The following is a 23,050-nucleotide window of genomic DNA, read 5'->3' as shown; positions in this document are numbered from 1 at the left end:
CAGCCCGGGCAAGGCCGGGCCCGCTCTCACCTCACAGGTGCTGACAGCTCTGCACCACAGGAGACCTTCCCGAGCACCCTCTCTGATCTTTCTGCTTTCTCACTTGAGCAAGGCTCTCCTCCAGCCAAAGAGATTATTGCATTTAGGGATACAAATCCAAGTGGCAGGAACCCCATTGCTCTCCAGTCACAGCTGAAGGCCTGCATCTGCACAAGATGTTTGGGCTGCCTCATTCTTCCTTTGGTTTTGCCTTCAAATGCCATTGCCCTTTCTTCCTCAACTAGAAATACCACAGCTGTGCCATAACCAGCCAGTGGGTCATATTCCAAAGGCAGTGCGGTCTGGAGAGGATGAATGAAGAAGAGCCCTCCTCACTTATGAAACCATACAAAAAAAGCCATATGTGTGACTTAGTGCCAATAAAAAACAATTGGTAATTCAGAAAAAAAATGTTGAATTTTCTGAAGGGGTCAGAAGGAGGAGAATCTTCCAAGTGAGTTGATGTTTCAGAAACTTTATTAATTACAACTCTAATCTATAATTCTATGCTACAAATCTCTTTAGCAACCCTACTCTACAATCCTACTCTAAACTGGTAACAGAGATAAGTTCTTGACATGATTGCTATGTTCTCGTCTCCTAGGGTTAGGGTTAGGTTTAGGCTTAGGCTTAGGCTTAGGCTTAGGTTTAGGCTTAGGCTTAGGCTTAGGCTTAGGCTTAGACTTAGGTTCAGGTTTGGGTTTAGGTTTAGGCTTTGGCTGAGGCTTAGGGTTGGGGTTAGGGAAAGGGTAAGGGAAAGGGTAAGGGATAGAGATAGGGATAGGGTTAGGGTTTGGGTTAGCATTTAAGGTTAGGGTTAGGTTTTAGGTTTAGAGTTTAGGGTTAGGGTTATTCGTCTTCTTCACTGAGTTGATGACTTGTGCCAGGATGAATGCTGGCTTGGCTGAAGTTACAAATGGATGCTGTCCACCGGGAAAAAAAAAAAAAAAAAAACAAAAAACAAAGAACAGTGAACCATTACTTTCCAAGCTCATCGCTTCAGGGACTCAATCAGGATACATCAAGTTCCTGGAAAGACCCAGAAAGAGGAGCAATGGAACCATCTGCTCCCCAGTCATCCCCAATGTGCAAGACCTTGCCATCACAGGCAAACCTGGCCCAGAATCCCACTCATCTGTTTATTGTGATGTCTTCATCATGCTGGGATTTTTGCCCTGCCAGCGCTCTAGAAATGGTGCTTTCTGTCATGGGGTTTTCTTCCTTTCAGGAAACTCCAATGACTCACATAGGGGCCTGCCTTTGAAAGACAGGCACTGTGCTGATTGCCACAGGGACAGAAAGCAGTGTCTGCCTTTCCATGCCCTGCCCCTCGTGTGCTGGATGGCACCTTCCTTCTCAGCAAGGCCAGCCCAGTGGCACTGGGCCCTGCAGTTCCCTCTCTGCCACACAACCTGGCAGTAACCCTGGCACAGTTCCCATCTGCTTGAGCGTGCCAGGCAGCAGATGGGGCTGGGACAAGTCCCTCCCAGCTGTCCCTGTTTGCATGGCAGAAACCTCTGAGGGTGGGCTGGGGGGCACCAACCAGGGCCCCTCAGAGGCTCACAGTGAGCCCCCCACAGCCCCTCCTGCCCACAGCCAAATCTCTGACCCCCAGGCTGGGACTGGCTTCCTTGGGTTCCTCCACCACCATTTCATGTCTCTGTACCCTGCATTGCTCTACTTCAATTCTTTTGCCATTAGATAAAACTGAATACGCCACCAAATCACAAAAGAGGGCAACAGACACAGTCAGAGGACAGAGCACCTCTCCTCACAGGAAATGCAGAGGGAGCTGGAGTTATTCAGTTTTGTGAAGGACAGGCCCCAGGGAGACTTTATTGCCACTTTCCAAAACTTCAGAGTGGCTTTGAGGAAAGTGGGGGACATCTTTTTTAACAGGGCCAGTTACAATAGGATATGGACAAATATTTTTAAACACTAAGGGCATCTAATCAGAGTAGGTCTAAGGAAGAACTTGTGTACTCAGAGCATGGTGCCACACTGGCACAGCTTGCCCCAAGAGCTTGTAGGTGCCCCATCCCTGCAACCATTCCGGCTCCGGTGGCAATGGGCTCTGAGCAACCTGATCTCTTTAAAGATGTCCCTGCTGATTGCAGGACACTTGCACCAGAGGACATTTACAGGGCCCTGCCAGCCCAGCCCAGTCTAGGATTCCTCACCATTTTCATTTGAAGAGCAGCAAGAGTGGAGGTGAGGAGGAAGGGGGCTCATCTGCTGCCTTGGGCTTGAGTGGAGGAGGAGCCCATCCCTCAGAGCCTGTTTCACCTGCAGCCCCTTCACATTTTACCTGCAGGAGCTCCTTGGCAGACCAGCGCTGCTCCTCGTCTGTCTGCAGGCAGCAGCTCAGGAAGTCACGCAGCAAAGCCGAGAGGAGCTTGGGCTGCCGCAGCTGTGGAGTCCCTACTGTGGCTATCAGGTATGTAGCCTGGAGAGAAAGGAGACACCAGGCTCCACCTCCTGCATTCACATCTCTAAGGCTCTCCCAGATCCCTTTGTTTAACCTCTGTTCTTCAGTGGCAGTTTCTGCCCTGGCACAGACCCAGAGATGACTTTCCTTTACCAACCAAAAACCCAAACCCCGATGCAGCCACAGCTTTTCCACCATCCTGCAGATCTTGCCTTGGCAGCTGAGTTCATTGCCTGACCTAGTTAGTGGGAACTACATCAGCAAAAGGACATTTGCTTCTCTGAGGATTCATGCCAGCTTGAGATGGTTTTTGGAAGAGGGACTTTGCTATACTAACTAATTTCAAGGGTTAGTACATGAAAGGCATCTCTGCACTGCTTGTTGGTCCTTTAAGCGCACGTGCCCTAGAACAAAACTCATCAAGCTTTTTGTGCTGTTCTTGAAAACAATGGGAATTGGAAGAAAAGAAAGGAAATCCATCAGTTAATACCCAGGTAGTGAAACAAACATTTACAATCTCCTCTTCAACACAGACACATTAAGATGCCTGCACAAATGTATTGGGATGAAAATGCCTGCTTGGGCACACAGGAGCCACTTGCAGCTCTGTCTCTCAGCAGTCTGAAAATTTCAGCTTCCCATTTTTGCAGCCAAAGAAAAATTGTCTAGGTCAGAAGAAGGAGAGGTTCCATCCCTATGGACACCCTCTAGTCATTTGGCTGCTCGAGTCAATGCATTAATGGTAGGCCCATGCCAGAAAGTGCCAGGAAACAAACAGGAGGTTTTGGCAGGCTCTCCACATCACCAGGCTCTGGCTTGGTGACGTGCAGAATGTTGCTTGGGCTAGGAGAGAAACACGGTCACTGAGTGTTTCAGCAGCACTGCACAAGAAGCAGAAGAGACTCTGTGCATTACACCCTCATGCCCATGTTTTCCAGTGAGAAGAAACTGCACACAGGGTTAGGTTCCTCTCTAAAAACCACGGTTTTAGAAACTTTGTTGGGTTTGGGTTTCCTTCCTTCATTTCTGGAAAGATAACAACACTTTTAAGATGCTTTTTCCCTGTTATTAAGGCCATCTACACAGACAAAAGAACTGGAACCACTAACCCAAAGGAAAGTGTTGAGTGAGAATGGAGTTTGGAGTTTGTTTGCATGTGGTAAGGCTTGAGTTCCCCCACTGATGCAACCAAAAGTCCAGCAGATGCTGATGTGTTGCAGGGACATTTGTAGGAGGGGACCTTGGTGGAAGTAGTTCCAGCAGATGGCAATGGGATTTTGTCCAGTGGCACACAGGACATGGGACAGGTGAGAAAGACAGTGGGATCAGTGAGTATTTGCTCCTTACCGTGCCAGAACTTTCGCCCAAGTAAGGAGGTTCTTGTTCTATCATTTCAATTCCCACAATTCCAAAAGACCATATGTCCACTTTGGGGCCATATGGTTGACCTGTCACCACTTCAGGCGCCATCCACCAAGGAGTCCCGGTTACCGAGCACCGTCTGCTCTGCTCAGGGGTGAGCTGAGTAGTGAGGCCAAAATCAGCTGAGGAGAAAACAAAATACTGGTTTTATCTGAATTCTGTGCAATTAGGAAAGCAAGCAAAAGAATTCCCCAGTAGAAGTTTGAAATTGCTCTCTTGAATCTCCTGGCATTGGCGACTTTAAAAATCCCCCCATGCTTTACACTGCCTCTAGCAGTGGCTTTTGTTCTTTGGAAACTTTAGACTTGTAACTCCCTCCCTCTGGAAGGGACCCATACAGAGCAAGGCCACTCTTGACTGCTTGTGGCTCCTTCTACCTCTGTGCACGTTCCAACTGTGCCCTCAGCTCGCAGCAGGGGTCCCTGCACTGCCACCAGCACCATTTTTGGGGAGCTGGCAGTCACGCCAAGAAGCCCCACACCCACATCCCTGGAAAGCTGCACCTGACCAAGAATATACTGACCCAGTTTGACAGAACCGTCCGTTCTGAGAAGGATGTTGTCACTCTTCACATCTCGATGGATCACATCGTTTGCATGAAGAAAATCCAGTCCTTGCAGGCACTGAGCGAGAAAACAGAAACAGAAGGGCAAAAATGAGTGATGTGATTTCATCACACAAGAAAGGAAACAAAGAATCTAAAAGATTCCCTCTCCAGGGGAATGGGGAGTAATGGCAGAACAGTCATGGCCACTGAGAGGAAGAGCTTGCTGCTCCAACACTTGCAGAGCAGGACCTTTCTGAGGAAAGGCACGTCAGCTTTTGAAAGAGCAACAGCACCTGCTGTTGTAGGCTGTCCCCTGCCAACCAGCCAGGATGACTCCTGCTGCAGCGCATGTGCTCAGAAGCAAAGAGCATTCTGGCTGCACTCCTATCCTTTTTAGCTGAGCACTGAGAGAAACGAGTCTCTCTCTTCTTTCTTTGCTGTTTGTTTCAAATCCTGCCACCAGCACCTTTGCTTTTACAGGCAAGGAATGCAGTGAAGACAGACTCCAGGCAAACATTTAGAGAGGCAAGGTGGAGAACAGCAACTACAAATACAAGAGACAGAGCGAGAATACAACAGCAGGAGATAAGAGTACTGGCACTGAGTACAGGGAGTGCAGGGGCACTGGCAGGCCTTTCACTTGAGATGCTTTTACTTGCCTATAGCATACCAGCAACACAGAAACAAAGCTCGGCACAGGAAACCTCTCCTGTTCTGAGCCCCTGTTTCCCAGACAATCCTGCCCAAGCCCTTGGAAACACAGATGGGATTGCTGACCTCCCGACTGATGGCTGCCATCTCATCTTCAGACAGGCAGGTCTGGCTGACGATGTCGCTCAGGACACCTCCATCCATGTACTCTATAACCAGCAAGAGTTCCTCGCCCAGAAGGTAGCTGAAAGAAGGAAACAAGGGGGTAGAGATGAACATGCATGGCTACGTTGATTTTTTGCTTCCAGGTTTCTTATTTCCAGATGCCTTTGTGACAAGGACAGAATCAAAGGAATAGACATTCCCTCTTGGCTGTGCATTATTCGCAATCTGTGCAGTCTCATAGAGAAAGACACATCTGTGAAAAAGGAGATGTCTTAGATGGGCAGCAAATGAAAAGTGCAGTTTAGAAAGAGCCCAGATATAAAACATTCCAGGCATGGTGTTTCTGGAAATAAGCACCTAGTCTTCCTGGCATGCATAGCAATGGCAAAGAGGGGCAACGATCCAAGGGAAATCCACTTTAGGATGGTTCATCTGCACTTAAGAAACTTTAAAAAATCAATCCCACATAAATGTGGAGGCAGTGAACTTTGAGGCTATTGAGTTAGGAAGATACAGCTGATCCAGGTTTTAAATAATTTTGGAGTAATTATCAAAGTAGGTGTGCCAGGGAAGACTCATGCAGACAAGATGCACTCTCTTCTCATCCATTGGAGATGAGTAGAGAAATATGAATAAATAAAAATTAACAGCTTTACTTGCTGCCACTGACCAAAGTGGGTTTTTAACCTCTCATGTTTGCTTTATGTAAACACACATCCATGGGATAAGATCATGACCTCTCACCTGTCTAAATAATTCACAACATTGGGACTCCTATACGTCTTCATGATCATTATTTCATTAAAGGTTAGCTCCTTCCTCCTCACTCCTTGAAGATTTATTTTTTTTATTGCCACCTAAAATGACATTGAAAATCAGTAACTTGAGGGGTTGGTGGCACGAGACCACAAGGCACGTGGAGCAAGTGATTTTGCAATGACACAGCTGAGCTGTGCCAAACTGCCTTGTGATTAGGCACTGCAGTAATTAGGAACTGACATTCCAACAGCCCATTTCTCTGCTCCCTTGGGAGCCAGTTACAGGACACGTGGGGCCACTGACATTTTGCCTTGACCACTTGGTAACAACGGTGTCTCAGTTATCACCCACAAACCTCTGACCACACTCTCTGCTGCTTTGTTTGGGACTCAGAAGAAGGAATCCATGCCTTAATACTCTGTGGATAAATCTTGTGATATGGGCAGGGCTTAGGGCTTTCAAGGACGCCTTGCAGATCTCTCCCTACGTGCAGTTCCCAAGTGCAGCACTGCAGGTGGCTAAGGAACTACCAGTAACTTTCAGATGGATTTGCTGGCAGCCAGAAACGAGAATTCAGGACTCTGAAGCTGTAGCCCCAAAGAGCAGTGAGGTGCTCGCAGGCACCACCTTTGTTTTAGCAATGGAGAGTGAGTGAGTGCGTCCTTCTCTGAAAGGAGCCGCTGCCCTCCGTGCCTTCCTTCCGGCAGCTGAGGAGGACAAAGTCCCAAATGTGTTCTGTGGGCTGGCACCAGTCTGTGCTTCTTGTGCCTTTTCAGCACAGCTCTGCCTAAAGCTCCAGCCACAGCTCACACCAGAGGGGAAAGCCCTCGAGTGCAGCAGAGCCTGCAGGGGCTGTTGACATTTACCTCTCCTCCTGTGGCACTGTCGAGTGCTCTATAAACATCTCCAAAAGTCCTAGAAAAAAAAACAGAAGCAGAGAAAGCAGAAGCTGTTTAGATCTTGCAGTGAAAGCCAGCCCACACAGGAGATCTCTGCTGGAAGTGTCAAAACCTGCAGGATGCAGGAGGGCTCTGCCAGAAGGGAGATGATGCATTTTCCTCTCAAGTGCATGGGCACTGGGCCTGTTCCTGAAGCACTGGGGTCCAATTTCTAAAGGGAGTCAAGTCTTTCCTCTTGGGTTTCACTGTCTAAACAGTGTGGTTCCTATCCTGACCACAGAGTGTTTCCCTCTTCAAACCAGGGGAAAGAATTGTTCCTGGCAACTGTTATCTCACAGCTTTGATAGGGCATAGGTTGCTCTTTCCGGCAAGCAAGTTTCTTCTCTTTTCATTAGTGTGCCAGTATGATTTTGAGACACACAAAAAATGCTAAAGAAATTAACACAGAGCTGTCCCACACTTGAGAGACAAGGAGACCTTCCAGGTCCTGTTCCTTGATGCAGGCAAGACCTCGGTAGCAAGGCATCTCTGACAATGCCTTCTGAGCCCACTCACAAATTCTGAGCAGCATTGAGAGATGGGACAATCTATCCCCAGTGTGTGATCATCTTTGCAGCTGTCCTGACTTCATGCTGGATAGACATTCCACCCCAAAAACACCTGGCCCACGGTTGTGCAGGAGTAACTGCTGTTGGACTCACCCGCTGCCAATAAAATTCAGATGCGTGTATTTCATCAGGGGATTTTCAGTGGTGTTCACCATTCTCCCTGAGGGAAACAAAATGCAAGATGCTGACTTTAAAGCAGAGATCCCAGCTTCCAGGAGATACAAAAGGCAGCCCCAGCGCCTGGAGCTCTGAGCCCTTTGTGGTCGGCTGGGTAACAACAACCACAACCAGGCAGACAGCCCTGCAGCACAGGTGGCCAGCACAGAGACTGATTTGTACAGTCTTTTGAAGAGTTCTCTTGACAGGAAACAAAGCACAGGGACATACAATCCCAGGAGAGGAGGACATCTTCCCCACCTTTCAGCAGTTTGCCAAAGGAATGCCTTCCCATTTGTAAACCAGAGCAGCTCCAGCTGTAACCGATCCTGACGGGGCTTTCAGCATCAGGACCCTGACCTGTTTGTGAGCAGGCTGAGCTCAAAGATGCCCCTCTTCCAGCTAAGGAAGGCTCCAGCCTCTGCAGTCACTCCAGCCCTCAGGGACAGGGCAGTGACCACAACAAGGCTGGCAAAGCCCCAGCATGAGCACTGACAGGCACTGATGGGAAGAAGCCAGAGTGAGCCTGAGCCCCAGACAAGCTGTTACCCCCATTCAGGACACAACAGGATGGGCTTTGAGATCAGCCACACTGAGGCACAGATCAGTGCCCTTTTTGTCCCAACAGGTGATGGCAGACACAGAATCCACTGGGCTCTGGTCTCAGCCCCACCAGGTCTCTCATCTGAGAGCACAGCACTGGCAGCTGTTACGGGCAAGAAGCAGATTCATTGGGTTGTGCTGCAGAATCACAAAGGGCTTGATGTGTTTTCCTAGAGACTGATCTGAGCAGGGCCTGGGCCAATGGGTAGGATTCTAACAGTCATGGGAAAGAGTGGGAATCAGGTATGGAAAAGTGCCATGGATCTGAGGGATATACCATGGCTGGGCTGGAGGCTCTCTCCTGAGAAATGCCTGCAGTACAGTTTTATCTGATCACGCCACTTGGATGTGTCTCCTGGACACATCTTGATAAGCATAAAACTAGAAGATTAAATAAAGTTTGTTATCAAAGTCTCTGTTTTTTCTTTGGTGGCACATGGAAAATACCTTGTGCTCTCTATTTGTCCTGTAACCTGATGTTCTTTCAAAGTAGTTCTTATTGACACAAAGATAGCATTCTCTTATTGACAAAAATATAGCATTCTCATGAAAATAAACTGCAGATGTAGTAGTGGTAACAGTAACAGTCATAAAAATGACATCAGTAAAACGTGGGGTAGAAGGGCTCCTTCAAGATGGAGAAAAACACAACAAAAAACCCCCACCAAAAATGAACAACAGAAAAGCAATCCCACCCCAACTCCCCAAAAAAAATCCCCAACCAAAAAGACAAAACTCCAAAGTCAGTCCATTTCTGTGAAGTTTTTTTGCTGTGATAACTGGTTGCAAATCAGGAGTCTAAGGAGAATTTAGGAAGCTAAAAATTCTGTTCAGTTTGGCCACTAGCACACAGGACTTGCCTAGATCATTTGCTAGGTCACAGCCTTCTGCAAACCCAAGCCAGTCCCAGGTGCCCTCAGAGGCAGCAGGAACACCCAGAGCTCTCTCGCTGCCTCGGAGCACAGCACTGCCTCTGGGGAGTCCTAAATGGCCCTGTGACACCGAGCTCAGGAGGAGCATTTGGTACAGCTCTGCTGACACCTGCACACAACACACTGTCCCTGAGATAAGAAACACCCCAGACGTACCCAGCAGCTCCAGGTACTCCTCCTCAATCTCCTGTTCCCGGGATGTGCCCGAGCCTGAGTTCCCAGGTTTCACAGAAGGGCTTCCTCGAGGTGATGCTGCTGCAGCAGCAGGTTCAGAGCCCATGATGTGCTGGACCTGGAGCATTTCTGGTGGGCACTGTTCCTGTGCCTCACTCCTAACTTGGGGTTCTTCATTGCCACACATTCCCTGCAAGTCTTCGCAGGCTGCCCGGTGAGATGTCAACACTTGCACCTCAAGTCAAACAGAACAAAGCAGTCAGACACTACAGCTTGTCCCTGTCAGCCAGGAGTCATCGACTGTGAGGAAAGGCAGAGAATAGATTGACAGGGGATACAACAGCTTGTTTCAATCCTCCATCTGGGTCACCAAGTTCCACTGTAAAAACACCTCAAGAAAAAAGGAGAGCAGGAACAGGCCAGCAGGAATCAATTGGGATGACTGCTGGCCAAATGGCCAAAGGACAAGTTTCACTGTCCAGGGCAGACGTTGAGATTCAGCACACTGGGAAATGTCCTTCAGAGTGACTGTGATACACACACTACAGCAGCATGGCACTCAGAGGCATGGCCCCACTCCCTGCTGCTCTGCACTGGAAAGGCAAGAAGGGCAGAAACCACCAGATTGGGGACTGCAGTGGCTGCATCCCTCTTTCACTCACTTGGTTTTGCAGAGACTGACGGAAGCGATTAAGTTTCTCTCTGATGATTTTCATTTCTTCCTCCAGCTGCTTATGCCTTGCCTTGATCATACTGTGAGCTGTCTGAAGCTCTGCATCCAGCTGTTCCTTCATGTTCTCTAATAAACAAAAGAGAGGACATTTCATGAGTGGAGTGGCTGCCACTCTTTCATTCACCTGGTTTTGATGATCACCCCTCGGCTGATGGAGATTCTCCTCTTGAATTCTTCCCATGTCTTCCTTGTTCTTTCTCTTCACTGCCATGATGTCACTCTGAGCTTCGGGCAGCTCTGCTTGTGGCTCTGCCTTGATGTTCTGTACACACAAAAGCAGAGCAAGGGACTGAGAGCTGCCATCAGGCTCAGCTTTTTTCCTCTTGCAGCCTCAAAATCACATTTATTCAGCCCCTTCTTTCTGCTTCCCTCCCCACATCTGCCTCCATTGCAAACCTCCTGTCCCAGGGCTGATCTCTGCAGATTCCAAGGCTCTGTGCTTCCATTGCCTGTGGGACTCCTGGCCTCCTCAGTCCCAAGAGCTCTGGTTTATGCCCCTCTCCCTGCCCTTCCCTCTGTGCCCTGGCCAGTCAGGCTTACCTGGCCATTCTCCTGTGGCTCTTCCACCTGCTGCCTGAGCTGCTCTTCCTGCTCTCGGGCAGGGAACAGCTCTCTCTGAGTTTGGCATGGCAGCTCAGATGAGGCAGTGTGCTCCTGCTCTTTCCCTAGAAGCACCTGCACAGAAAGCAAGAGAAGATGGGTTTCAACTTCCCATACGCCCTTTGTGGGCCAAGACTCACAGACTGCTGGGCTCACACGTTCCCAAAGCACTGTGCTGCTGCTCTCCTGGGTCGTTCTCTGCCCGAGGGGAGGCACAGATTCCAAAGTGACCCTGGCCCTACAATCAGGGGCCATCTGGGACTGAAGCTCCAGCAGCCTCTCAGGCAGCTGACAGGGAAGGGGTGGCATTTCTCAAGGGTCCGGTGAGGGCCTCCCTCTGCTTCTGCTGTGTCCTGTTTGTCTTTCAGTAGTGACTGACTCCCCGCCCTGTCCCACAGCTCCATCCTGGCTCTGCAGGGGCTTCCTGGGTGAGCTCACTCCTTGTGAGAGACACTTCTGGTGTTCACCTTCTCTTCAGGCCTGCACCAGCATTCCTCCTTCCTGACATCCACACTCTTGTTAGAAAACCGGGTCATTCAGGAGATAAGGATGCATGCAAAGATCTCTGATGGAAGTCAGAGAACCTCTATGGCCATCTCAGTATATGGAGGAGGACCAAGGTGTTTCTTCTCCCTCTTTTGTCAACGGAGAATTCTGACCAGCAGTAACAGAGTTTCTCATAGGGCCCCATTAATGAATGCACTCACACAGCCCTGGGGATGCCAGTGAAGGAAACCATGTGTCATGTATGGCATGGCATGTATGACCAGAGTCACGAGACCCCAGCTACAGCATGGGATAGTTCCCTTAGGACATGCAAAAATTTAAAGGACAAATGAAGGCTTCAGGTCAGAAAAGGCTGAAGCAGGAAAACATGAGGGGAAAAACAACCATCTCTGGAGGGGCAAACATCTCTGCCTGCTCAGGATCAGTCAGTGGAACTCCTCTCCTGAAGGGATACCTTTAGGTGAGCTTTGCATCTTACACTGCTTTGGAGCAGAGCCAGGAAGATTCAAATAGACAGATAGACAGATCTCACTTTTATAATCTCTCTTTACTGTGCTGTGGTATTTAAATTCTTTGAACAGAGAGAGATATAATTCTCTCTCCTAGGTGTTTTTTAAGGGAAGGTAATGAGAAACTTAGAGAAGAAGAGGAAACAATTATTATTATACTTGCTGTTCTTGTTGTTTAATACACGTAGAATGTGTTACAGTGATTGTTTACTGAAAGTGTTATAGTGATTGTTTACTGTGTTGTGACTGTCTGGAGACAGTCACGAGTTTTTCTTTAGCAGCTTTTTAGTATAGTATGTCTATAGTAGAGTTTTAATATAGTGCTAGTGTAATACAACATAGCTTAAGAAAGCATTTGTTTAACCTTCTAAATCAGAGTCAAAGCACATTATTCCCCACGGGGGGGTCACCATGAATCAATACTATCCTTTCTGTCACTACACACATCAGCACTCGGTAGCGGTGCCCTGATCAGCAGCCATCCTGAACTTGCTCTCCTGTTGCTTCAGTAACCCACACTCTTGGGGAATCTGGAGCGTGTGGGTCCCTATGGAATGCAACCAGACCCAGAGCATTGCACTGGGAACTGCACTCTTTGTGCATCTGTGCTTGGGCAAGTTCTTCGCTTGGACTGGACCACACTGATGGTGCTAAAGTGGCTGGAATCAGAAATGCAGCCCAGCCCCTCCCAGCTCCTCTAATCTCTAAGCACCAGCTGGAATGCAAGGGCATTGATTTCCTGCTCAATTCCCAAACACAACACATACTGATTCCCTGGGCTGCCAAAAGACACAGGAGCTGTTAACCTGAAAGTGATGTGTTTCTGCCAGTGCTGGAAAAGGGCAGGAAAGATTGAGAAAAAGATCCCTTGCTCACTGGAGAAGGAGAAATTACCCAAGGCTTCTCCTTCTAGCAAACAAACAAACAAATAAGCAAATAAAATATGAAAGTGTTACCCACTCCGGTGTCTAAAGCACTTGGATGCAGTGAAGGGATGTCTGGCAGGGAAAAAGCCCTCGTGCTGAGCATTGGCTCTATGGATCCAAGGCAGGGATCAATGGCAGTCTGCCTGAAGGTCCCTCATGAGCCCCCATTGTCCAGGCTAAAGCTCCCTCAGCACCTCCTCCCTGGCCTTGTGCTGCACCCCTTGCCCAGCTCCCCTGTCCCTCTGTGCCCACGCTGCAGCCCCTCCATGACTTTCTGCTTCCCAGGGCCCACAGCTGCACACAGCACTCCAGCTGTGGCCGCAGCGCTGCCCAGCACAGGGCCACGCTCCCTGCCCTGCTCCTGCTGCCCCACTGCTGCTGGCACAGCCACCGTGCCCTTGGCCTTCTGGGCCCCCTGGCCCCACGCTGCCTCATCTTCAGCTGCTCACGGCCGCCAGCCCTGCGTCCTTTGGGCCCACGCAGCTCCCCAGCCACAAAGGTGCCCACTGCACTTCAGATACAGCAGGCACCATTGCAAGGTGTACACCCTGGGTTTAGCATTACAAGACAGCAGTCAAGGACTTGCAGCTTTGCTCCCATTCTAGGCTCCAATGCAATTTTCAAAGCAAACTACACAATAGAAGGTATCGACAGACACATGCAGTGTCTGGTTTTTGCCTCAGAAGAAGGGTTCAGAACTACTCCCTTTGTTTCTTTTGCCACACTAGACAAGAATGGTCCCCCACAGCTTCATGGACAACACAGTCATCTCCTTGCAGCTTATCAAAGACCGAGAAACAGGCAGACTCAGAGCACCTATCTGCTCTGCTACCGGCTGCTCTGCCTGAAGGGGCAAAAGAGTAACCTGGCAACAAAGGCACCAAAATCCCTGACTTCAGGCAGCAACTCTACATCCCCAGTGTGTCTCTGAAATACTCCCAAGTAAACACACCCAAGAAGTTTTTGGGGACCACAAACAACTTGTGGGGTCAGATCAACATTTTTTTGTGCCTGCAGCTACTTGGCCAGTCTGTGCAGGGGGACAGGTCTCTCCACGCCACAGTGTCCCCTGTGTTTACAACAAGGCTGAGCACAGTGTCTTTGACATGCTCCCTCCTCTGGGAACAGGGAGCCTTCGTGCTTCAGGGTGACCCCTATAAAAATGCCAGGAAGCTGGTCCCTAAACATGACAGACCAAAGCCCATTGTCCAGCTGTCACAGGCTGGGGGCAATCACCAGGCCCTGGCAGGACTCCAGCACTCAGCATCCTCAGCCAGCAACAGCAAGTGCTGGCTGGTCAGAAACTTGCAGCTCTGCCCTGCACTAAAGACAGCAGCACACACAGCTGGCACTTACTGGCTCAGAATGTTCAGGCTGTGGTGTGAGCACAGCTGGAAGCTGGCGCTCATCCACCTCATTTGCCTCCTCTTCGGCCTCCTCTCCATGAGCAGAGGGAGCCAGGGGAGAGACTGCTGTTGGTTCTGTGATCTGTGGACAGACAGCAGTGTGAGGGACACAAAGTTACCTATAATTTATACCCTTATTTCTATTCAGCACTTTAATCTATTCAGCTCTATTTCTACAACCAGCTCTGCTAAGGACAAATCAGAAACTTTGGTAACAATGGGATTCTAAGTCAGTGCAACTAAATTTAAATGGGCCAATTCAACAGAATTGCTAATAGTTCTGAATTAGACATTTCGCCCTGGCTACTATCAAGAAGCAACATTCTCTCTGCAACATGAGCTTTTCATTCCTTGAAAGTTCTGAAATGGAAAATTAGGAAATAGCCAGTGATGCCTTTGTTATTGCTGCTGCAGACATGGATATGGATTTTCTTTCAGCCTACCCAGCTGGCCCTCTACACTCTACTGCCACAGACCAAGCTCACAGCTTGCTCTACAATTCCTAAGCACCAGGAACATGAAATGTTCCTTTCTCACTCACCTCAGGATCAGCACCTCTGAATACACACTTCAGGTGACCTGGAGTGGGCATGGGAAAATGAACAAGTGCTGTGAGAAAACTGCCTGGGCTGCTGAATCCCACAGAAGAGAAGTCAACCCAAACAGAGAGTATTTTTCTTTATCAACATCCCTCCACATGACATAGTTCTTTCACACAGCCAGCAAGAGATCAGGACAATAATCTTGGTTGTGCCTACACTTTGGCCTGTCTAGTCAGTAAATGAATACAAACATGATCAAGAAAATGCAAATTCTTCTTCAACACTCAATGCTTCTGTTCTGTCCAACAGATAAAGCAGCTATTGTTCTCTTGTCTTTGAGGTACTTTTTTCAAAAAAGAAGTTGCATGCACTAATTCCCATTAAATTGCTGAAAACAGTCACCCAGAGAAGCTTGCCCCAAATCCCCCTGAGCTGTGGCAGTTCTATTGTGAAAGAGCACAGCAGCAGCTCCAGGCTCAGGAGCAGACACTCACTGCTTTGGCAGTTGCACTTCACTGCAAAGGGAATCACTCTTTTAGCACTCAGTCAAGGGTCAAAACGGACAGTCAAATCCTTTCATTACAAAATTTAGAATAAAAGAAGCTTTCCCTGAGTTCTGGGGAGAACTACAAAGTCTTTAGAAGGCCTTCTGAGAAGGCCTCCCAGGCTGCATTTTGGAAGTTGTCCTGCTTGTCCCAGCAACCTGAGGAAATGACAGACTCTGCTGCCACAGACTCTCCCGTGGAGGGAACGGAGCCCTGCAGGTTCCCCTGCAAATGCTGCCCCTGTGGCTACAGACACCCCCTTTTTAGCCGAACCTCTTGACAGGAGCTTTACCAAACCAGAGGCATCCTAATTCTCTTTCTCTTTCAAAATCAACTCAGTCACTAAGAAAGAGCAAGAAGACATGCAAAAGCTGGGTTAGGTTACACCCTAGCCTAAATAGAGTTGAAACCTCTACTTACTTGCCAGGCTGGTAATGAAATAGGCGAAATAAACAGTGCCATACATGGTGCAAACTGCAGCAGCGAGTTGCTCAATCATTGTAGCACTGTGTTTCAAGTTTACTCCAACCAAGACTCCTGTCAATGTGCAGCTACACGCTGACAAATGCCACAATCAGGAGGATGCTCCTGATCTGAGCAACCCCTAGGACTGCTCTGGTACTGAGGCCTTCCGTGCACCAAGGCAACCTTCTGATGTCACCACGACAATGTGGCAACCATGCCCTGATATCACAAAGAAAAGTATGACAAAGCAAAGCATCACAAAGCATGTTAGTCTGTGAATTTATGCAAAGCAATAACCAGCCTTTCCTACAGCAAACACAAAATGGCCTCGGAAGTTCTCCTCTGACACAAAGCAGCACAAACTCCCCCCATGGGCCAAACCCTGTTGTTCAGGGATCCAAGAGGAACTCCAAGAGTGCCCCAAGCACCTACAGCCTGTAATCCAGCTGAACATTCAGATGGGACACAAGCAAAGGAAACCAGACCAAGAAAATGGCCCAAAGCATGGTACAGAAGCAGGAGAGAAAGCCCTATTGGCATAGCAGCTGAAGTAATTCCTAACAAATCACCCCATATATCTGCATGTTTATAGGATGTTTCCATGGCTGCTGTGTATGTACATCTCTTCCTCTGCTCTTTCTTCCCCTTTGGCAGCAGTTGAACTGGCAGCATCTGCCCGCCAGCAGCAGCTGCTCCCAGCTGGGAACGCCACTGGCGCTGCTGATTTCCAGAGGCTTCTGTGTGCCAGGGGAAGCCAAGGCAGGAGCGGGTTGAACAGTGCTGGCGCTGCTGCTGCTCTGTGCCAGAGAGCCCCGGCTGGGCAGGGCACGGTGCCCACTGCGCTGCGGGCTCCTTCTCCTGCCACAGCTGGGCACACCTGGCAACAAGGCATGACAACCTGTGGGCAAGCCAAGGGGTTTCTGGGGCTGCACTGCTCTGCACACACCCAGCACACCTGCAGCACACAATTTTAACCCTCAAATAGGAAAACCAAAGGAAAACAGCTGGAAAAGATTTCATTTCAACCATTCTTTATGCTTCAATAGAAATGACCAAAATGAAAGTTACCGAGCAGGGCCGATGCACACTGCCCGCTCAGTGTGAGAAAAGAGGCATTATTTTTATTTCAGTGCTGGGTGTGTGGGAATCACTGCCCTGAAACATGCACACCCACGTGTTAGTATCCATGGAACTAAGACATTACTTTCATTACTTTTATTCATTACTTTGCTCAAACTCACAGGCTAAACATTCTCACAAAGTATTTGACATGTTTAAATCACTTCCCCAAAATTACTCACATTTAGAGTAGGGGTCTCTTGAGGGTCTCTGCTGGCCACGTGGTGAACATCCCATTCCTCAAATTCTCCTCCCACGGTTAGGAGCCTTCTTCTCCTTGAATGCATTGCAGCTACCTCCTCAGCAGGCCCACTGTCTTTATTCTCAAGGCTAAGACATCCACTTGCACACATTAACCACTGCTGTGAGGGAAGGTACGACTAAGCACTGCCTGGTAAAGCTTAACAAATTCACAATTTGTTGCAGGTCAACACTTCCCCAACATCTCTCGTTCCTTCTCTGGGAATCAAACACAAGCATTTTGTGATCACTGAGCCCAAGGCTGCCTCCAACCCTCCTGTCACCCAGCAGCCCTTCTCTCCTCACAAACAGCAGGCCCAGCAGTGCCTTCCCTCACTGACTCAGTCACCAGCTGTGTCAGGAGTTCTCTGTCACACACTGCAGGACCATCCTGGACTGTTTGCTCTCCGCTGCACTCTGTTGCCAGCAGACATCCCCACCCTGTTCCATGCCCCTTGCAGAACCCTGCACCTGCTGTCCATGGGCACCTGGAAGGGGAGGCACTCACGGCAGAGATGCACCAGCTGCCCTGGGCAGGAACCAAAACCCTCTGGCGGCACAGCTGCTGGCCTGTGTCTGGCACAGCTCTGCACGCCCCACTCCTCACGGGCTCTGGGCTGGAAATGCAATTGCACTTTCTGCCTCATGGAGAAACACCAGGGCTGCACAAACAACGACCAGCAGGCCACATCCCAAAGGCACTGCAGCATGGAGCTGAGAAGGAAGAAGACCCTTACCCAATTCCTAACCATACCAAAACCACCATAATGGGGACTTCTAATCTTCTGAATGTAGAATTGATTCACAGGGTGACAAGGGAACCTTCCAATGGAGTTGAAGTTTGGTAGAGTTTTTATTCTGAGTCCTACTCAGACTGTTGACTTGAAATTTTATTTTAAATTTTTTTTAAAGGCTGTGCAGTTGTATGGTTTTGTTCTAATACCAGAATGGCTAGATGAAATGTACTGGCATTTTAATTGCATCCAAACTGATTAGTCTGTAAAAGCTTTCCTGCAGAATAGCCACTAAACAAGAAATTCAAATCTGTTGACTGTTTACTTTGAAAATTTCTACTAAACTTATCAGACAATGAGGCATTTTTAGTTAGACTATAGAGCAAATTAATTCCTATGGATAACTTGATTTGGATAAACCTGTTGATTTCAAATTAAAACTGCCAGCACGTACTAAGTGGAAATCTGAATACTCACTTCTATGAGCTCTGAATTATTAGACAGTCATTGTTCGCCATATTAACAAAAATTAACATTCTGGCTGGTTTTTTTTTACTTACAGTCAGCTCTTCAACACTCTTTGTAACACCAGAAAGAGTTTGTAGCAGTGTGAACCATGGGTTGGTGGAGCATTGCAGAAGGCTCCCATGCCAGCACTAAACGTTCACATTTACCATGGCATCACTTCTTGCCTTTAATTACAAGCTACAGCTCAGTTCCTGCAGTACAGATTCACACTTGTAGTCTGTATTTGCAGCTGGTTCTTACTTCCCTGTCCAATAAAAAAATCATGCTGAGATCTCAAATCAAAATAAAATGAGGAGAGACTCAGGTTCTGGATAGGTATAGCAAGAACTAAGAGATTTTTTTGCAAATATGTTGAAAAGCAGTTTGTAGATGCTGCAAAAATGGCAGATTAAAGACTTGCACTCTAACTTGCAAGCTGAGGTTTGCCTGTTCTTTCTGGACTGATTTCTTGAGGCCAGACACTGAACCTAATCAGTAAGAAAATCAAAACCACAGGAGTAGTTTGGAGAATATTGTAAATTATTCTGTCATGGTGCTTTTTGCCTAAAAGTTCTGGCCATCATCTGATTGGAGTAATTAGAGGAGATCGAAGCCATCACACTCTGCCTGTGCACACAATTCCTTCCCAGGAGTAATCCATGAAGCAATGCTGACAAACCCACACCAGCAGCTGCTGCCACACAGTCATGAAGCAGAGAATTTGTATTTCTGCTACACTTGGACAGCTGAAGATGCCTCTGCTGAGCTAATTTTAGTGACTCCCCACCACAGATGAGACCTTGTGGTCAGTCTCCAACAAGTCAGGGCAGTTAATATTCTGCCTAAATGAAGTAAGTCTAGCAATACATAGACCATGGAGCCTGAGGAAAGCCAGTAGCTGTGGGAGATTTGTTCCGTATCTTTCTTTTTACTAATTTATTGCAGTCAATTATTTAAAGAATGCAAACTTATGGCACACCGTTGGCTGGAAGGTTGGTTAATCTTCCGTTCATGACTCCTCTGAAAGCATCACCCCAGTGTTTTTATCAGTAGCTCTTCCATCATCATGGCTCACACAGCATTTCCTGCAGCTCTTGCTGGAGCCAGGGAAAGGCACCAGGAGAAGGGGGAGGAAGCTGTGTGCAGAGACTGTGTCAGCTACAGAGACATTTGTTTCCTCTGATTTGGCTGAATGGCTGCAGGAACCTTGCTGGCACTGCTGGCGGGGTGGCCTTTTGCAGGGCTGGGCAGAGTTTGGGGCCCAGGATCCCTCCTCTCGGTGGGACACCAGGGTGAGCAGCCCCTGTCCCAGCCAGGAGCAGAGGTTCTGTGGCTCTGCCCCAGGCACAGGGACCTGCCACTGCCATGAGCTCCTGCCGTGGCTCCTCTGGGGCAGCTCCTGCTCTGCAGTGATGATGGGCGCAGCTGGGGGTGGCTGCAATGGAGGGGGGCTTCCAGTGGGCTCTGTTGGTCTGCCACTCCAGAGCCAGCAGAGCTTCTGGAAGGAGTCTCCCCTTGTGAGCTGCTGGAGCTGGCACTGGCCACAGAGCCGCTGTGTTCATCCCTGACAGGCCCAGAGCACAGCAGCCTCTGGGCCTCCTTGCTGCACGATGGCAGTGAGGAGCCATGGACCAGAGGTTCACTATGTGTGACTCAGTTTCCTGATAAACTGTGCTAAGAAAACCCTGCATCCGTCCTGCCAGATCTAAGGCACTCCAAGAAATTTGTTGGCACATTGGGAACTCAGAATTGTTTGCATTTTGAACAATTGTCTTATGAGTGCTTTTGATTGTTTTTGTCATTTTGTGTTGATTCAGTTGATCCTTCAGATAAGCTTTCCTAATAATATAAAACACAGGGAATTGTGGAGACCCTGGGGGGGCATTCCCTTGTCTAGGGAGACACAAGAAGCTCCCCTCAAAAAGCTGTTAGACCCCATTGGCTCCTTTCCCTGTTCCTATGTCTGTTCCTGCATTCCTGAGCCACACCTTCCCTATTCCGTGATTGGCCCCCTTATCTTTGTACTGCCCCGAGATCAGGGTCAGCCCCCAGGCCCCTGTGGAGACAAAGTGAGACCCTCTGTGTGTGGCTGCTGGGACCTGAACATCTCCCTGCACAGCTGAATGAAACATCTGTGGAGATTATGCAAAGGTCCTTTTTGCTTCTTTACCCTGGACTGTGCTAGCAGCAATTCAGACTGCTACAGAGGAGAAGCTGCAGTACTGGCACCAAGATTTTGGCAACTTGACCATAGGCACAGAGGGCGTGCAGGATGCTGCTCTGTGAATTCCTTAACCAGCCATCTCTGGTGCTGGCATATTCCCTCCAGCTTCTGGTGCAGCCAGGGCCACCTTTGGTCCAGCAGATGACATTGTTATTTGAAAAATTCGGCCCACTCCTTGGGCAGGAGGCCATCCACAGGCTCTGGTCCTGCAGCCCCTGCTCAGCTGGGGACAGTGTTCCCTGTGGGGAAGATGGAGCAGCCATCACAGGGTCTGGGGGGCTGTTTTCAGCAAGGTGGCCAGGCTCTCTCCCTGCTGGGCTCTAGCAATTGTTTGGGGGAGCTGATGGCAAATTGTATGTAGTCCTGTTCATCCTACTCAGAAAACCTGACAGCTTCTATCATTCTTCTGCAGAGTGGGCACGCTGGATTTCTCTTTGCCCACTGCAGGATGCAGCCCAGGCAGAACTAGAGGGGACAGGGCAGAGAAAAATTCACATTCTTCTTAGATACCTGGCAGATGGGGCAGCTCCATTCTGTCCCCATGGCCATGTCTGTCTGTCCCAGCAGCAGGGAAGAGCTGAGGACCATGAGCTGCTCTCATCAGCAATCTTGCATGGCCAGAGCCCAAGCTCGAGCCAGAGTGGTCCAGGCTCTGTCAGTGTCCAAATATAAGCAGAAAGGGATGCTCTATCACAATCCATTCCTTGGTGAAAGAGGTCCATAGCAGCCCCAAGAGGCACCTCAGACACTCAACAGTCAAGGCAGTAACATAGGGACAGGACACAGATGGCAGTTCATGGCTGGGAGAGCATTCGTAGACATATCCAAGGACAAATTTCCCAGGAACTCTCCACAGCTCTGGGATCTGCCCATCAGCTCTGTCAGAAGCTTCAGCAGAACAACCAAAGTCCTAAAAAGCAGCTTCCAGACACTTTTCCTACCATCCTGCCTGAGTAGCTGGGTTGCTTGCTGCAAAACACTCTTTTCTCCTCTTCCCCAATGCTCTGTGGACACTTGCAGCCAAAATAAAAAGCTCCTGGCCCTCTGTGTGATGTGATAATACAGTTTTTACATTTCCATGCTGGGAAGAAAGAAAGCTGTGCTGTGGGTCAGGAGAGGCAAGGACCCACTTGGCCTTCCTGCAGGCTGAGGGGGTCCCAGCAGACATCCTGCTGCTTTTTTGGGGAATGTGTGAGGAGGAGTGGAGGGGGTGACAGAGAGGCTGAGATCATAGAGTGGAAACTCAGCTCCAGAGTGGCAGTGCAGACTCTCCCTGCTGAATGACTGCTGGGGCTGGCAAAGAAGGAAAATGCCCCAATAACAGCCCGGTGGCACTGTGTCTCAGTGACAGGTACAGGGAGGTGACAACAAACAGCAGCATGGCCCGGTCTCACAGCTCCTAGGAAGCAGTGACAGAGGGGCCTCATGTGCCAGAGATTTCAGAAAGGCTGTCTTCTCAAAAGGCCACTCTGAAACCCCTCTCTTTGCCTCTTGGGTTTGTGTGTGCTTTTGACAGCCACAGCATCCTGGGGCAACGCATTCCATGATTTCATTAAGCGCTCCTTGGAAAGCACCTCCCATTGTTCAACTGAGCTGCCAGCCTGGTCATTTCAGAGGTGCTGCCTTGGTGGAGAGAAAAATCAATCTTCTGCCTTTCAGGGAGCTGAAGGAGAAGGGAATCTTCACCATCAGACACCTGGCTGGGTCCCATTCAGAGGTCCTGCTTTGCAGACTTGGTGAGGTTTGCTTGGCAGTTGCCAGCAAGGTGAGAACATTGTTCTGAATTGTCCCCCATACTTCATACATGGTGTGTAGAGTAGGTATGTGCTTGCTCATCTCCATGTGTGCTCAGGGTCTGCCCTCATTTCTGGTTTTAGACCTGATATTTCCAATGTCTGTCAGCTGTCTGTAGGATCTGTGGGCACATGCAGCTGTATTTACTGGCAGGTCGGGTATCTGACACTCATCTTTGAGTGTGGTGCCTTTATAATGCAATGTGCAAATGCAGAAACTGAGATGTGATGATGTTATTTGCCAGAGTCCCAATCTCTGTCCAAGTTGTAATTCAACACTGCAAATTTTTCTGTAGACCTGAGCGTTTGATTTCTGTTTCCTGGCTGAGTGCTTCAGCTGCTGTTGTTGATTTCTTGAACAGGAGCACCTGACTCTTTTATCTTTATGATTTTTGCTTTCGTGATTTGAAAGCAGCTCTTGCTTTAATTTTCTAGTAAAAGGGCCTAAAATCAAAGCTGTGGACATTTTAGAAGGGTTAAGTGGAACAGTTAATGGAATTTTTATTTTAGGCCTGCAGTGAGCAGGTCTGAGGCCAGAAATTGGTGCCAGAGTAAGTGCCTTTCTGTGCTTGTGCTCTCCTGCTCTTCCTGTCCTTGTATGTTCCTCTGGACACAATGGGATGTGTTGTCATTTCCTGGGACTTCTGCTGAAGGCAACTGGTTTTCTTTTCAAGGTGATTCTTATGTTTCCCCTCTTGACCTCCCCAGGTGACCAACCTCCGTTCCAAGGTGTCCTGCTCTGCCATTGTCACTCTGGGAGAGCTCTCTGTGACCTTGCAGAAGGACATGGACTCTCAGGTGGATGAGGTTGCTCGGG

The 23,050-nt window shown here is 48.9% G+C and overlaps 1 protein-coding gene across 1 annotated transcript; it reads right to left on the bottom strand.

Moving 5' to 3' along the window:
• Positions 1-538: 538 nt before the first annotated feature.
• Positions 539-4,479, bottom strand: LOC134434605 (serine/threonine-protein kinase PAK 1-like). Its single transcript, XM_063183260.1, has 4 exons — positions 4,413-4,479; positions 3,815-4,011; positions 2,348-2,485; positions 539-962 (listed from the first exon to the last, which is right to left on the bottom strand). Exons 2-4 carry the CDS (start codon positions 3,935-3,937, stop codon positions 870-872), a joined length of 354 nt encoding a protein of 117 aa, XP_063039330.1. The 5' UTR covers positions 3,938-4,011; positions 4,413-4,479; the 3' UTR covers positions 539-869.
• Between the last annotated feature and the right edge of the window lie 18,571 nt (positions 4,480-23,050).

This window comes from Melospiza melodia, unplaced genomic scaffold (assembly GCF_035770615.1).
Source record: "Melospiza melodia melodia isolate bMelMel2 unplaced genomic scaffold, bMelMel2.pri scaffold_44, whole genome shotgun sequence".
NCBI lineage: Eukaryota > Metazoa > Chordata > Aves > Passeriformes > Passerellidae > Melospiza > Melospiza melodia.
Note: the sequence above shows the minus strand (reverse complement) of the source record. Positions and strands in the feature narration are given on the sequence as shown.

Coding starts and splice junctions, on each gene's coding strand:
- LOC134434605 (XM_063183260.1), bottom strand. CDS start 3,937: ATGGCGCCTGAAGTGGTGACAGGTCAACCATATGGCCCCAAAGTGGAC. Junction 2,486..3,814: donor TGGGCGAAAGTTCTGGCACG/GTAAGGAGCAAA, acceptor CTTTCTCTCCAG/GCTACATACCTGATAGCCAC. Junction 963..2,347: donor CTGCCAAGGAGCTCCTGCAG/GTAAAATGTGAA, acceptor CCCGGTGGACAG/CATCCATTTGTAACTTCAGC.